Source organism: Pleuronectes platessa, chromosome 24, assembly GCF_947347685.1.
Source record: "Pleuronectes platessa chromosome 24, fPlePla1.1, whole genome shotgun sequence".
Taxonomy (NCBI): Eukaryota; Metazoa; Chordata; class Actinopteri; order Pleuronectiformes; family Pleuronectidae; genus Pleuronectes; species Pleuronectes platessa.
The window spans coordinates 11,775,394-11,790,492 of NC_070649.1; the positions used below are offsets into that span (position 1 = coordinate 11,775,394).

The 15,099-nt window shown below is 42.5% G+C and overlaps 2 protein-coding genes across 2 annotated transcripts in view; one reads left to right on the plus strand and one right to left on the minus strand.

Annotated features, from left to right (window-relative positions):
• Positions 1-15,099, minus strand: part of LOC128431094 (uncharacterized) — an 870,493-nt gene that overhangs the window by 437,405 nt on the left and 417,989 nt on the right. The window lies entirely within an intron of this gene.
• Positions 6,385-6,966, plus strand: LOC128431101 (histone H1-like). The gene has a single exon (XM_053417328.1). It carries the CDS (start codon positions 6,385-6,387, stop codon positions 6,964-6,966), a length of 582 nt encoding a protein of 193 aa, XP_053273303.1.

The following is a 15,099-nucleotide window of genomic DNA, read 5'->3' on the forward strand; positions in this document are numbered from 1 at the left end:
TGCGGAATACTTTAGAGTAATTCACGACAAGCAGATAAGAGTATGCAGGATGTGTGTACAGCCGGGACATATACTAAGGGAATGCCCGGAACAATACTAAATGCAGCCTGTGTTTAAATAAATTGGAGGAGTGTGTGTGTGCAACAAAATTGAAACAGGGGAGGTTCAAGATTAGTCTGGGGACAGTGAGGAAGTAAGTCTGAGCGAGGAGAGCACAGGTGAAGAGGAGGAGGAAATGGAGTGCGCGCAGGAAGAGGAGGCGGCTGGTGCGGCCAGTGCGTCGAGGCCTGGCGAGAAGCGGGAGGGAGGAGGACAAAAAAAAGAAACGGAGGAAAGTGCAGAACTGGAAGTCAGCTTGCTAACAGGGTAGCAAGGGGAGAAAATAACTGAACGAAAGACAAAAAAACAGAACGAAAAAAGCACGGACTGCGGAGAACGGGACAGCACGGCGTAGCAGTCAGCTGCCGAGCTTAGCTCCGTGAGAGAAACACAGAGCGGCGCGGCTTCGACAGAGACAGCAGCCCAGGCTCTCGATCCAAATGCACTCGACTCAGACTCAGACTCAGACAAGGACTCTGCGATGAAAATAACACAAATAAGGAGAAGACAAAACACGGAGAGGCAGCAAAGAATTAACAAGAAGAGTAAGAACAAAAAATGACAATCTTGAATAAACAATGGCAACCTTCACCTCATTTAATGCCCAAAGGCTACGCAAGAAAAGGAAAAGACAACAAATATTGGAAATGTTCAAATATGGCATATTATGTGTACAGGAAACACACTGGGATGAGGAGTGTATGAGGGAGATTGAGAAGGAGTGGATGGGAGGCAGGGCCGGCCCTAGCACATTTGGTGGTCTAGGCAAGCTTCACTCCTGGCGCCCCCCCCAAAACAAATATTTTTTCGAAACGATTTTCCACGAAAACCTATTATAAAATTATTTCTTTCTTTGTCAAAGTTGCTTGGACACACATACTCTAACCATAAGCCTCAATGTGCTAGCATGTTCTGACAACACCAAGGAGCCAGTACCCCTTCCGTTTTTATGATTTTTGGCTAATTTTACCCTAATGTTAGATTAATTTTTTCAACGTCAAACTAACCTCATCCGGACTGCATCTTGTTCAAATTAAACACAATTTCAAGTACAAGCATTTCTGTGAGTGTAACTGCATTTTAAAGTGCATAAAACATACATTCAATTATTATGGTGTCTCTTTACTTCAAACATCTTAACATACATTATCACTCATAATGAAATACAAACATTTACAATATAGACCTATTGAACATTAGCTCATAACCCGTCTTTATAAGGCACAATAACAATACATGACTTAATTACAGAGTCTGTGTGTGTCGGAGCTGAACTACACACTGTAAAGTAAACAATATACTATCGCGACCCGCCTGCAAGACGACACGCATGTAAAATAAACACCTATACAGGCGAATGTAGCCCCGCCCACCTAGTGGCGCGAGTGTCTCCCGTCTCACTGCCCAGCAGAGTTTCTAAGTTTTTACCAGTCTCTAAGTAAACAATCAAAACTACATCAACATGTCTCAATGACACTCGTGTTTTCATCCGACTGCATTTGTCCAAGAGACTGAAAGATACAAATATAGATATAACAGGTAAATACACAGTCCCATCCTAACGTCAGATATATTCAAACAGACAGAGCTGAATGGACTTTAGTCATTTACACATGTCTGCTTTTAAAGTCTTTAAAACTCCATTAAAGTAATAAAAGACAGTTGTGTTTTGAAGTCTCTCCTGCTAAGAACAAAACGTACTGTGTCTGCGGAGAAGTTGATCTTCTCCATGTTTGATGAAAGCAGTTGATCCAATGTAGGAAAAGTTCTTGTAAAGTAGTTTTGCTGTGAAGAGCTTGTCTGCTGACTGTCGTCTGTCGCGGTTTGAGGAAGTTGTCAGAGAGAAGGTTCTAGTGCAACTGAGGTCTACTAATGGTGTGATTGGACTCATGAGAAGTGTTGTTCCTTTATATATAAGGCAATTGTACCTGTTGCTCTTTTATATATAAGTCAAATGATCAAATAACCTATTATTATATTATATATATATATATATATATATATAATATAAATAATAACAACAACTATAATAAACAAATATTTCTTATTATTACCCTGATGTTAATATGTAACATCATCTCTTTTATATCTAAGTCAATTGTACGTGTTGCATATTAACATCAGGGTAATAATAAGAAATATTTGTTTATTATTGTTGTTGTTATTATTTATATTATATATATATATATATATATATATATATATATATATATATATAATATAAATATAGGTTATTTGATCATTTGACTTACATATAAAAGAGCAACAGGTACAATTGCCTTATATATAAAGGAACAACACCTCTCATGAGTCCAATCACTCCATTAGTAGACCTCAGTTGCACGAGAACCTTCTCTCTGACAACTTCCTCAAACCGCGACAGACGACAGTCAGCAGACAAGCTCTTCACAGCAAAACTACTTTACAAGAACTTTTCCTACATTGGATCAACTGCTTTTATCAAACATGGAGAAGATCAACTTCTCCGCAGACACAGTACGTTTTATTCTTAGCAGGAGAGACTTTAAAACACAACTGTCTTTTATTACTTTAATGTAGTTTTAAAGACTTTAAAAGCAGACATGTGTAAATGACTAAAGTCCATTCAGCTCTGTCTGTTTGAATATATCTGACGTTAGGATGGGACTGTGTATTTACCTGTTATATCTATATTTGTATCTTTCAGTCTCTTGGACAAATGCAGTCGGATGAAAACACGAGTGTCATTGAGACGTGTTGATGTTGTTTTGATTGTCTACTTAGAGACTGGTAAAAACTTAGAAACTCTGCTGGGCAGTGAGGTGGGAGACACTCGCGCCACTAGGTGGGCGGGGCTACATTCGCCTGTATAGGTGTTTATTTTACATGCGTGTCGTCTTGCAGGCGGGTCGCGATAGTATATTTTTTACTTTACAGTGTGTAGTTCAGCTCCAACACACACAGACTCTGTAATTAAGTCATGTATTGTTATTGTGCCTTATAAAGACGAGTTATAAGCTAATGTTCAATAGGTCTATATTGTAAATGTTTGTATTTCTTTATGAGTGATAATGTATGTTAAGATGTTTGAAGTAAAGAGACAACATAATAATTGAAAGTATGTTTTATACACTTTAAAATGCAGTTACACTCACATAAATGCTTGTACTTGAAATTGTGTTTAATTTGATTAAAAGATGCAGTCCGGTTGAGGTTAGTTTGACGTTAAAAAAATTAATCTAACATTAGGGTAAAATTAGCCAAAAATCGTAAAAACGGAAGGGGTACTGGCTCCTTGGTGTTGTCAGAACATGCTAGCACATTGAGGCTTATGGTTAGAGTATGTGTGTCCAAGCAACTTTTACAAAGAAAGAAATAATTTTATAATAAGTTTTCGTGGAAAATCGTTTTGAAAAAATATTTGTTTTGGGGTGGGCGCCAGGAGTGAAGCTTGCCTAGAGCGCCAAATGTGCTAGGGCCGGCCCTGCCTCCCATCCACTCCTTCTCAATCTCCCTCATCCACTCCTCATCCCAGTGTGTTTCCTGTACACATAATATGCCATATTTGAACATTTCCAATATTTGTTGTCTTTTCCTTTTCTTGCGTAGCCTTTGGGCATTAAATGAGGTGACGGTTGCCATTGTTTATTCAAGATTGTCATTTTTTGTTCTTACTCTTCTTGTTAATTCTTTGCTGCCTCTCCGTGTTTTGTCTTCTCCTTATTTGTGTTATTTTCATCGCAGAGTCCTTGTCTGAGTCTGAGTCTGAGTCGAGTGCTTTTGGATCGAGAGCCTGGGCTGCTGTCTCTGTCGAAGCCGCGCCGCTCTGTGTTTCTCTCACGGAGCTAAGCTCGGCAGCTGACTGCTACGCCGTGCTGTCCCGTTCTCCGCAGTCCGTGCTTTTTTCGTTCTGTTTTTTTTTGTCTTTCGTTCAGTTATTTTCTCCCCTTGCTCCCCTGTTAGCAAGCTGACTTCCAGTTCTGCCCTTTCCTCCGCTTCTTTTTTTTCTCCTCCTCCCTCCCGCTTCGCGCCAGGCCTCGACGCACTGGCCGCACCAGCCGCCTCCTCTTCCTGCGCGCACTCCATTTCCTCCTCCTCTTCACCTGTGCTCTCCTCGCTCAGACTTACTTCCTCACTGTCCCCAGACTAATCTTGAACCTCCCCTGTTTCAATTTTGTTGCACACACACACTCCTCCAATTTATTTAAACACAGGCTGCATTTAGTATTGTTCCGGGCATTCCCTTAGTATATGTCCCGGCTGTACACACATCCTGCATACTCTTATCTGCTTGTCGTGAATTACTCTAAAGTATTCCGCACCCAGCGCAGTATTGAATCTGGCTGAGTACGGCAGTGATTGGACCTGATTATTGAATTTTAGCTTGAGGAATCTTGTCCCGTCCGCCACGTTGGTACTCGACCACATCCTCCTCTTGATTGGTGACACAGCCGAATAATATTTCGCATAAAGACGTCGTTTTTAAGGGTACCTATAAATTAAGCTTGTGTAAATACAGTTACAATACCTATGAAGTAAAAATATAAATACATTTAGTAGCTTTCTGGAATAAAAAGTCAAATCTATATCCCATTTGGAGTTTCAGGGGTAAAAGCATTGTAGCCGAATCCAGTACAATTTAAGTAAATGGGAACTCCTTCAAACGAATAAAATCAATTTGGGAAAAAACTTTTAAACTATAAAGGATTTCATTAGTCAAGTTATTCTATTTTGTTGTCAGTTTGCTTTAATGTCACAGTGTCATTGATTGCTATGATGTCTACGATTCCTTTAATTTCTCAGCTGGGCCATTTCTATGCCTCTGCGCCTATGCCTATACCAAATGTACCGGTTGCAAAGCTGAAATATTTATACAATCTGAGGAGAAACAAGAGAGTGTGGGTGTTTTGCTTTGGCCGAAAAAGAAGGTAAAGATTACACCATGATGTAAGACACCATCCATAGGCAATGCCACTAATTTTCGTCATAGTTATAATTATGTGTGCATAATGATGTATATAATATTTTAGTATTAAGTAGCCCCTAATGAAATGTGAAGTGTGTGTGTTTGAAATATAAGTAAATCAGTAAAAATGAACGTCCCTCACTGTGACAATGAGGGAGACGACACGGGTGAACTGTCACTATTTCAGGATATTTATTTAACAGAATAAATTATAAGCAACAACCAAAGTCTCCAAAAACAAAACAGAGAAGGGTGCTGGCCAGAGCACACCTGGCCGAGATGTGCACTGATTGTCGTTTATTTCCACTCCACCTGTAGCTCTTGGAACGGAAGAACAGGGACACCTAGTGTCCAGGTGAGAAGGGGTCGTCCCAATAAATAAAGTCTGTTTGAATGGTTAAAATGACATGTTTACACGCTGCAATTTACACAAACACTTTCACATACTGCACACGTGTGTACATTCTGGTTAAACACAGTGTTTGTTGACACTAAGGCCTTCATTTGTAATAAGAATGTGTTATTGGCTATAAAAGTCTGAGGAGACTTGATCTATTGATCAAAAGGTAACATATAATGACAGGTTAACAGAGATTTCTCACACACGGGTCAAACAGTTTTTCAGAAACGTTTGTCAGGTTTTAATGATTATTTACACAAATAATGATAATCATGGCTTTAAATGAATATTTGATCAAATTCAACATGGATATAAAATGTAGCCCTACTTCTATAACGACTCTCCAGCATCCTCAGCATGAAACGTTCACGGCTCTGATAGGAAGTCTGGCTCAACTTCACCAGGAGCCTCGGCCATCAGCGGTGTGTTTGCTGCCTGAACAATTACTTGATTTTATTAAAAAGAGATCCTCAGCAGGTGCTTGTTTTCACTCGGTGTCTCTGAACGAACATGTGGAGCAGCTAGGAAACGGGTTTTGGTGGAGCTGTGGTGCTTTTGAACTCATTTTAGGAGAGAAACTAGTGGGAAAAGTCGCTGAGCAGCGCTGCTCACCGCGATGAACCGGTCGTGTCTGGAGGCTCCACCGACCAAATGCAGAGAGCATCAGAGCTCTTCATGAGTTCAACATGAAAACCAATAAGTCCGCTACCTGCTTCCTCACTGTCAGCCTCCAGCACCGCTCACCCACTGAGTTTTCACTCGTTTATCAGTGAAGAGAAAACACAAGTGTCTCTGCGTTCACACTGCACACGGGAGCCACTGCTCGACTGAGTCTCCACGGTTCTCATGGTGTGTTCAATACCGCCTCCAGATCAGGACTCTTCATCAGTCCGGTAACTCACTCCGATAGTTCGTCGTTGATCTAAACGCAAAGAGAAAGATGGCAGAAATCGCTCCAGCTCTAGCTGCCGCCAAGGTTAAAGCGGCCAAAAGAAAGGTCGTGAAACCGAAGACCGCCGGCCCCAGCGTCAGTGAGCTCATCGTGAAGGCCGTGTCCGCGTCCAAGGAGCGCAGTGGCACGTCAGTGTCCGCCCTCAAGAAGGCTCTGGCTGCCGGAGGCTACGATGTGGAGAAGAACAATTCCCGCGTCAACACCACCATCAAGAAGCTGGTGGTCAGCGGGACCCTGGTCCAGACCAAGGGAACCGGTGCCACCGGCTCGTTCAAGATGAGCAAGAAAGAGGCAGTGAAGAAGGCCGCTCCCAAAGCGAAGAAGCCCGCCGCCAAGAAACCCGCAGTGGCTAAAAAGCCCAAGTCAGCGGCAGCCAAGAAGCCAGCAGCCGCTAAAAAGTCCCCGAAGAAGGTGGCTAAACCAGCAGCGGCCAAGAAGCCCACCAAGAGCCCCAAGAAGGTGGTGAAGAGCCCCAAGAAGGTGGTGAAGAAGGCCCCTGCTGCCAAGAAAGCCCCCGCGAAGAAGGTCGCCAAACCTAAAGCGAAGAAGGCAGCAGCCAAGAAAAAGTGAGCTGTCCTCACTGTGAAACATGTCCATCCTGGTAAAAGGCTCTTTTATTATAAAACATAGCTTTAGACTCTGTGAAGGAGTAGCCTACTCCTACTTACACACATGCATCATATAACATGATGTTCAGCGATATCGTCATTATATTATATACCATACTTTTTAAAGAGTGTGCCTTTGTTGTTATATTTATCGTAGCTACCTCGTGTCTTTCCTTGCTAAATATAAAAGTGACAGCTGCTTAGAAAAATGACAATTCCGGCCTCACATCATGTAACCATACTGTACTGTAGTAACCTCAGGCAGCCAAAAGATGGAGCTGCTCTCCAAATGATGTGAACCGGAGTAAAGTCCACTACCAGATGAACTCTCCTCCATGTTCTGTCCTAAGCTTTGTTTTCCAGTAGCTCAGCTTCTCCTGTTTTATTGCAGCTACTCGTTTGAGTCATAGAAATGAGCTCTGTAGCTGCATCAACTTGATCAGTGGCTGTCATTAAACTAAATTATTGATGAACTGTCATCAGACACTGCTACACCATCAGAGGGAAAGTTAAATGTACTAAAAGGGAGTAGAGGGGTTTTCCAGGTGGTGTTTTTCTCAGCTTTATGATTAAAACACTAAGTACATTTTTCAGCTTTTAATTAAAATATACTATCTCAAGACCAACATTAAAATCTTAGCTCACCTGATGAGGCCAAAGCTATTTGAGTTCATTGAAGAAGACCCTGAGAAGTGGTCGAAAGCTCAGAAAACAAGTTGAGCTCTTGGTTGAACTGATCCAGAGTCACGCTCCTCTGAAATAATTATAAGATATCTTAGCAAAACTTGATATGTACATGCTTATATTTACGTTTAAAACTCTAATTCTGTCTTAAATTAACTTTTACATAAAGAAAACCTGGCACATTTTACAGTTTAATTCAGATCAAACAAAAAACTTCAAACAGTGTGCTTTGATGACTCAGGCCAAATCATAGCCAGGCCAGATCAGAGGAAACTAACATACATCTAAGGAGAAACTTTTCAAGGGGATTGCTGGAGGAAAGTGCAGAGCTGGGAGTCAGCTTGCTAACAAGGGAGCAAGGGGTGGAAATAACCCAACGAAAGACAGAAAAAAACAGAACGAAAACAGCACGGACTGCGGAGAACGGGTGTGAGTGAAGACGAGAGAAAGAACGGAGCATGAAGTTAAAAAAAAAGATCACAGATCACAGATCAATAGATTCTATATCAGCTGATCAGACATCGCTGAACCCTCTCTTCTTCCTCATCCTTCCATTCGCACGCCCCTTGCCACTGTCACGGTAGTATTTATTTATTTAGAGCACCGGACCGATTCCCTCACATCTGTGGATCCTCACCTCCTCTGGGATATTATTTGGAAAGTTTCTTCATTTCCTGTAAGTGATGTCCAGTGCGCTCTGTGAGCCTGATGGCACAGTCACGTTCACTGCAGTGATTTGATGATACACGCAGTGTTTGAAGATATTATTAAAACCTGTGAATGACTCGGCTCCGTAACTCCACGGTTAAATGGAATCTAAACGTAATTTGCTGCAAGTTATGTTTAAATTAAAAGGTTCGAGTGGAACAGACATGTCGCGCGAGCAAAATTAAACTGTTGGTTTTAATGTAAATGATGAAGTGGATCAATAATCTGACTTCAGTTCACCACCTCACGTCTGTGTCGCCACTTTCCCGTCTCCAAAACGTTCGTACGCATGGGTCAGAGTTTGCGTTGAAATACGCAACGTTTGCTTGAGAAGTGGCGTACGAACGTTTCAGCCCCCGCAACGGTTATAAATGAGACCCCCTGTTCTCTCCCCTCGTTGCTCCTCTCTGCCTATTTTCCCTCTGTGCCTCGTTTGACCAGCGGTGGAAGTGTTTGGTCCCTGTGCCCTCTCACTGGCATTTTCCTGTCTGTTCTCTTGTTGTCCGTCCTTCACTTCACTTCTTTCATCTCCTCCTCTTGCTCTGTCCCTGATTGTTTTTACGTCTGTCTGCTCCTTCTCGTTTGTTGCCATGCTGTCCGTCTTTCGAGGTTAAACAAAAAAATCGAAATTTCCCCCAAACAGCAAGATATGTCAGGGGATTGTTGAAAATAATAAACTCTACTTTTCGAACAAACGAAAAACTGACAATACATTGACGTAAAAACTTATTTTACTTGTGAAACAGACACTTAAGTTTGGCTTTTTTCACTGCTCTTGCCATCTCACTGTGACGACCTCAATGGGCGTGTTCAGGGTGGTATGTCAGTTAGGGTGCATCAAAAAACAGAGTTCCAGCATATTGATCTGTCTGGGTGCTCAAAGTGTTACCATCCATGCAAAAACAATAAATGCAAAAAAAATTTGCGATACGTGGTGATCTAGAGGTGGAACGACACACAGTTTACTAGCTAGCTATCGATAGCTAGCATAACTTAGCTATGCTACCTCATCGTTAGCTAAGGCTAGCTAACTAAAGGTTTTGGAGATCATTTTGGCCTGTCCTATGGGCCTTATTCTATTCTTGACATTTGTTGTGTTCTTCCAACCTATTTTGAAGCCACAAGTATTCACTCCCGTTATTGCAGTGCATTGTGTTTTATTTTCTGTCAAGTTATAATTAAAGAGTGTAGAGATATCTATAGGTATAATGAGTTAAAAGGAGGCCTTATGTAACACGAGGCACACAAGAGACTAGAACTAGAATGAGTTAAAAGGAAAGTGTCTTGCAATGTGTCAAGGGGAGAGTAAGGTATTAACCCTTCTGTGGTGTTTGTGTTTTGGTCACTCAGCCAATGTTCGCGGGTCTGGTGGACCCACCGCATTATTCGGTCTTTCAATCAATACAGCTACAGCAATATATGTAAAAATACATAACAGATGTTAACTTATCCCAATTACAAGCAATATAAACAGTATATATGGTTAATATTTGTTATTTACCCCTGTTAAATCATATTTATGAATAAAAGTGCTTTTCGTTTTTTGTGATAAAATGCAATTAAACAAAGAAACATCAATTACAATCAAGATATGATTGGAAAAAACGAATATGAAACAAGGTTTTTCATCAGTGTTGAGGTCTATTTCTTGAACCTAATTAGAAATTTAACACACTCATGTCAGTCTACCTAAGACAATGAAGGGGAAGAGATTAGAGAATATGAAGATCCTGTTTCTATCAATTCAGAGTCTGACAGTGAGTTTTAAGAAGAGGATGAGATTGACCATCAGCCAGCTACGTAAAAAGTTCATCTTCAGCCAGCTCTCACTGGGTCGACCACTGCTCTGGTCCGGACGCCGGCACCACAGAGGGGAGGTGCTCCTAAGCCACATTTTCACCGACCTCAAGGTGGAGACGTCCCATTCGCCAGATTTTACATTGTTTACATGGCTCCGGGACAACTGGGATCTGGTGCCACATAAGGAGCGCAGCCCATTGTCCCGCTACATTCCTGACGAGGCCAAACCACCGTTCCTGGGCAAGTTGCGTGCTGAACTCATTGCGTGCACCGCAGGAGTGCTCGACTACAAGCGAGGCGACTACTGCGAGTTCATGCAGCTGTGTCTTGTGTATCTGGGTGCAGACGGTGCAGCACACACTCCAGTTACCTTCCAACGGCCAGGAGCACTGCACAAGGCGCGGTGGATGGCCAAGCTGCTCTACACTCTCAAGCAGGCCTTGATGGAGCAGCACATTGCGTTGCTTCCTCAGGGGACCATCACAACGTGGCAGCAGGTGCGGAAGATTCCGACGTTTGCCAACTTCATTACGCACATCTACGCAACGTGGTGGCTGACCTGTGACATGCCCGTAGATGCCGCATGGAATGACCTCACACTCTACCACCACCTGTACGCGTACAAGTCTGTTGACGAGCGCATTGCAGAATCAGCGATCACGGCACTGGAGCGGCACCTATGGTACCTGACAGGCGAGATGCTGCCCCTAACACTCTTCAGCACCAAGGTGCCAGTTGGCGAGCGGCGCGCACTTGCAGATGCCATCTAGGAGCACAAGCCGGCTGACCTCCCCATGCGAGCCCCACAGCTCTGCTTTGGCACTGGCTTCAGCAAGCTGAAGTTCCCAACCCTCTCACCGACCACCAGCTTTGCTGACCTCGCCAACCCAGAATGCTGTGAATGTACGTGCCATCAATGTTGTGAATGACTGTGCCGGGCGTGGCGTCAAACTCACATCAGACTTTGTGGCAGCAGCCAGGAGCGAGGAGCACCTGCAGAATGTACTGCAGGCAGTTAAGCATGACCGGTCTAAACAGCCAACTAACCTGGTCTAGCTTGCGCTCGCAAGCTAGACCAGGACTAGGACTCAATTTCAATGTTGTTCATTTTGTTCTTCAATAAATAAATGTTTTTCTATTGAAAATAAAGGTTCTCAAAAACAATTTCTTGCGTTTTTTTTTAATTACCTAGGAAAACACCTAAAACAGCTCATTTTCATATTTTTCACATGTTATGTTCCACCTCTAAATCTCAATGAATTTGCCCAAAACTTTGCACAAGTCATTTTTATCTGTGTCCGAACAAAATGCAACCCAAGACAGTTTGATATTTTGAGATTTAATTTTTGCCTTGCAATTTGATGCACTTTAATGTCTGTAAACGAATGACTCCACCCACAATACCTATTTATACATGTAAATAAATCAGAGGAAATGTTCCGAAAAGAGACGTTAAGGTGCAATTTTATCATAATATTGTGTGACAACCCTGGAGTTGTCCTGCTGTGGTGTTGTGCTTGTGTGTGTTTCAGGTTCCTGTAGGCGGAGTCAGATCTTAGTAGTCAGCAGTGATATGGCACACCTGTGCTGACCAGTATTTAAGAGGGCTGCACACTGGGCTCTCCCCTTCACCAGATCTACCACCACATCCCAGCTTTTTTCTTCTACTCGATCTACTTCTACCTATTCTTCATCTTATGTGTAAATCCAACCGGACGTTAGCGTTGTGATTGTCTTGTTTAGTGTGTGTGTGTGTGTCCCCTTACGGCAGTGACGCACTGTGCAGGGGTATCTGAGCCTGTTTGGAAGTGTACCTCGCGACAATGGCGGAGGCAAGCACGGAGCGGGTGAGTGGAAACGCGGTGACCCACGGAGGTGATAGCGGGAGAGGCACGGAGTTCAAGGCAGAGCAAGAGCTGCACAAACAATGAGAGGAATGAGAGGGAGCTAACTGTAATGGTAGAGATGGAAGGCGAGGATGAAGCAACGGCGATGGAGCTGATGAGGTGTGTGAGGGAGCTGTGTGGAGGGCTGCTGGCGTGTAGACACATGGACGGAAAACAAATATGAGATGACCATGAGTCACCCGAAAGGGAATGAGAGGCTCATGGATGGGTTTAAAATTGGAGAAACGAGGGTGCATGCTAGAGAGCTAGTTAATGATGAGCTGGTGGTATAATTTATCAATCTGCCATTTTTCATCAAGGACAGTATGATACTAGATAAACTCCTGGGCTGGGGAGTCTCGGCAGTATCTCCGATAAAGAGGAGGATGTGGCCTGGAACTAATGTGGCAGATGGGACGAGATATTTAAAAGTTAAATTCAATAGCCACATCCAGTCATTGGCTCTCCATTACTTATCTCTCCTTCGCACACCTTTTATTCTCATCGCTCAGTCTAGCCTCCATCTTGTCTATCACCTGTCTGCTACTCTCCACATCTACCTCTTCTTTCTTAAATAACTCTCTCTAAAGTTCTTCAACTCTTTCCACTATCTCTACAAGGTTAGTTATTTTTCCCTCCACTTGCTCAAAATAATTTCTCCTGCCTTGTCTTCTCTATCCCAATAAATACCCTGTACATTTTGTACCCTCTATTGCATACCTCGCCTTACTTCTAATTATTGCACCTTTTCACATTCTCTGTTCTATCTCCTTTAGTTCATATTTCATCCTTATGCATCCCTCTGTCATAATTACCCCATCCCCAGCATTCTTCTCCTCTTCCTCTAACTCCTGTTTTAACCTTTTTTCTCTCTCTCTTTCTTTCCCCTGTTCTGTCCGTCTGTAACAGCATAGCTGGGGCTTTACCTGGTCATTGGTTTTGTGTTTAAAACACCTGTCATGAAATGCATGAAGACTAGGATCTAGAGAAGGTAGTTAGCATTGGTTAGACAGATAGTCAGGGGAAAGGTGATGAGAGAGATATATATATACATATATATATATATATGTATATATGAAAAGGTTATCTGGGTTGGTTCTTTTGAAAAGATGGCTACCATGGAGGATTTTGTGCGGTTTCCAAGTGTGGAGGTGCTAGGAAAATGTACCAGGGAGCAGTTGCTAAAAATTGCAGAGCATTACTAAATAGAGCTTCCAAAAACGGTTCGCAAGGAAGTAATGCACTCCACTTCAAAGGCCCAGTTAGGACAGGTTGGTGTTTCCCCCTTCTATTTGTTCCAGAGATGAGGTTGTTGCTGAAGAGGAAGTAGCTGCCAGATCAAGGTTAAAGGGCAGTACAAGTTTTTTCCTTTCTGACTTTGGTGACATAACATTTGAACAGAAGAAACAGGAAAGTGAAGCACGTGCCCATGAAGAGTGAATTAATGCCAGGGAGAAAGAATGGGAGTTTGGACATTAAAGGTAATTACTAGGCTGCGTGAGGTTGAACTGGAGCTGGTTAAAGAGCTTAAGTTGTCTCCAGTTTCGCCAGCAGTGTCCACAGATACTTTTGAATCTGTTAAGATTCTTGAAGTAAAGAGACACCATAATAATTGAATGTATGTTTTATGCACTTTAAAATGCAGTTACAATCAGAGAAAGGCTTGTACTTGAAATTGTGTTTAATTTGAATAAGATGCAGTCCAGATGAGGAACTGAAGGCTCTGTGTCGTTACTGCTGCTGCATTCATGCTGTATTCTACAGATATACTTAGTTGCTTTGGTATCAATCTTCGGCACCGCAACATATATCTCCAACCAATAGTTTGACATTAAAAAAATAAATCTAACATTAGGGTAAAATTTGCCAAAAATCGTAAAAACGGAAGTGGTACTGGCTCCTTGGTGTTGTCAGAACATGCTAGCACATTGAGGCTTATGGTTAGAGTATGTGTGTCCAAGCAACTTCGACAAAGAAAGAAATAATTTTACATTAAGTTTTCGTGGAAATCGTTTCGAAAAAATATTGGGTTTTTTTGGGGGAGGGGCGCCAGGAGTGAAGCTTGCCTAGAGCGCCAAATGTGCTAGGGCCGGCCTGGCCTCCCATCCACTCCTTCTCGATCTCCCTCATACACTCCTCTACCCAGTGTTTCCTGTACACATAATATGCCATATTTGATAATTTCCAATATTTGTTGTCTTTTCCTTTTCTTGCGTAGCCTTTGGGCATTAAATGAGGTGACGGTTGCCATTATCCTGATTTTCATTTTTTGTTCTTAGATTTACTCTTCTTGTTAATTCTGTGCTGCCTCTCCGTGTTTTGTCTTCTCCTTATTTGTGTCATTTTCATCGCCAAGTCCTTGTCTGATTCTGAGTCGAGTGCTTTTGGATCTAGGGCCTGGTCTGCAGTCTGTCGAAGTCGCGCCGCTCTGTGTTTCTCTTACGGAGCTAAGCTCGGCAGCTGACTGCCGCGCCGTGCTGTCCCGTTCTCCGCAGTCCGTGCTTTTTTCGTTCTGTTTTTTTGTCTTTCGTTCAGTTATTTTCTCCCCTTGCTCTGCACTTTCCTCCGCTCCTTTGTTTTCTCCTCCTCCCTCCCGCTTTGCACCAGGCCTTGACGCACTGGCCGCACGCTTGTGTAAATACTTATAAAATATTTTTCTGGAATAAAAACAGTCAAATGTAGATCCCATTTGGAGTTTTAGGGGTAAAAAGCATTGTAGCCGAATCCAGTACAATTTAAGTAAATGGAAACTCCTTCAAACGAATAAAATCAATTTGGGAGAAAGTTTTTAAACTACAAAGGATTTCCTTAGTCAAGTAATTCTATTTTGTAGTCAGTTGGCTTTAATGTCACAGTGTCATTGATTGCTATGATGTTTAAGATTCCTTTGATTTCTCAGCTGGAACATTTCTATGCCTCCGCGCCTATGCCTATACCAAATGTACCGGTTGCAAAGCTGAACTATTTATACAATCTGAGGAGATCCAAGAGAGTGTGGGTGTTTTGCCTTGGCCCAA

Bases quoted from the DNA above. Each gene is read 5' to 3' on its own strand.
- LOC128431101 (XM_053417328.1), top strand. From the start codon at position 6,385: ATGGCAGAAATCGCTCCAGCTCTAGCTGCCGCCAAGGTTAAAGCGGCC.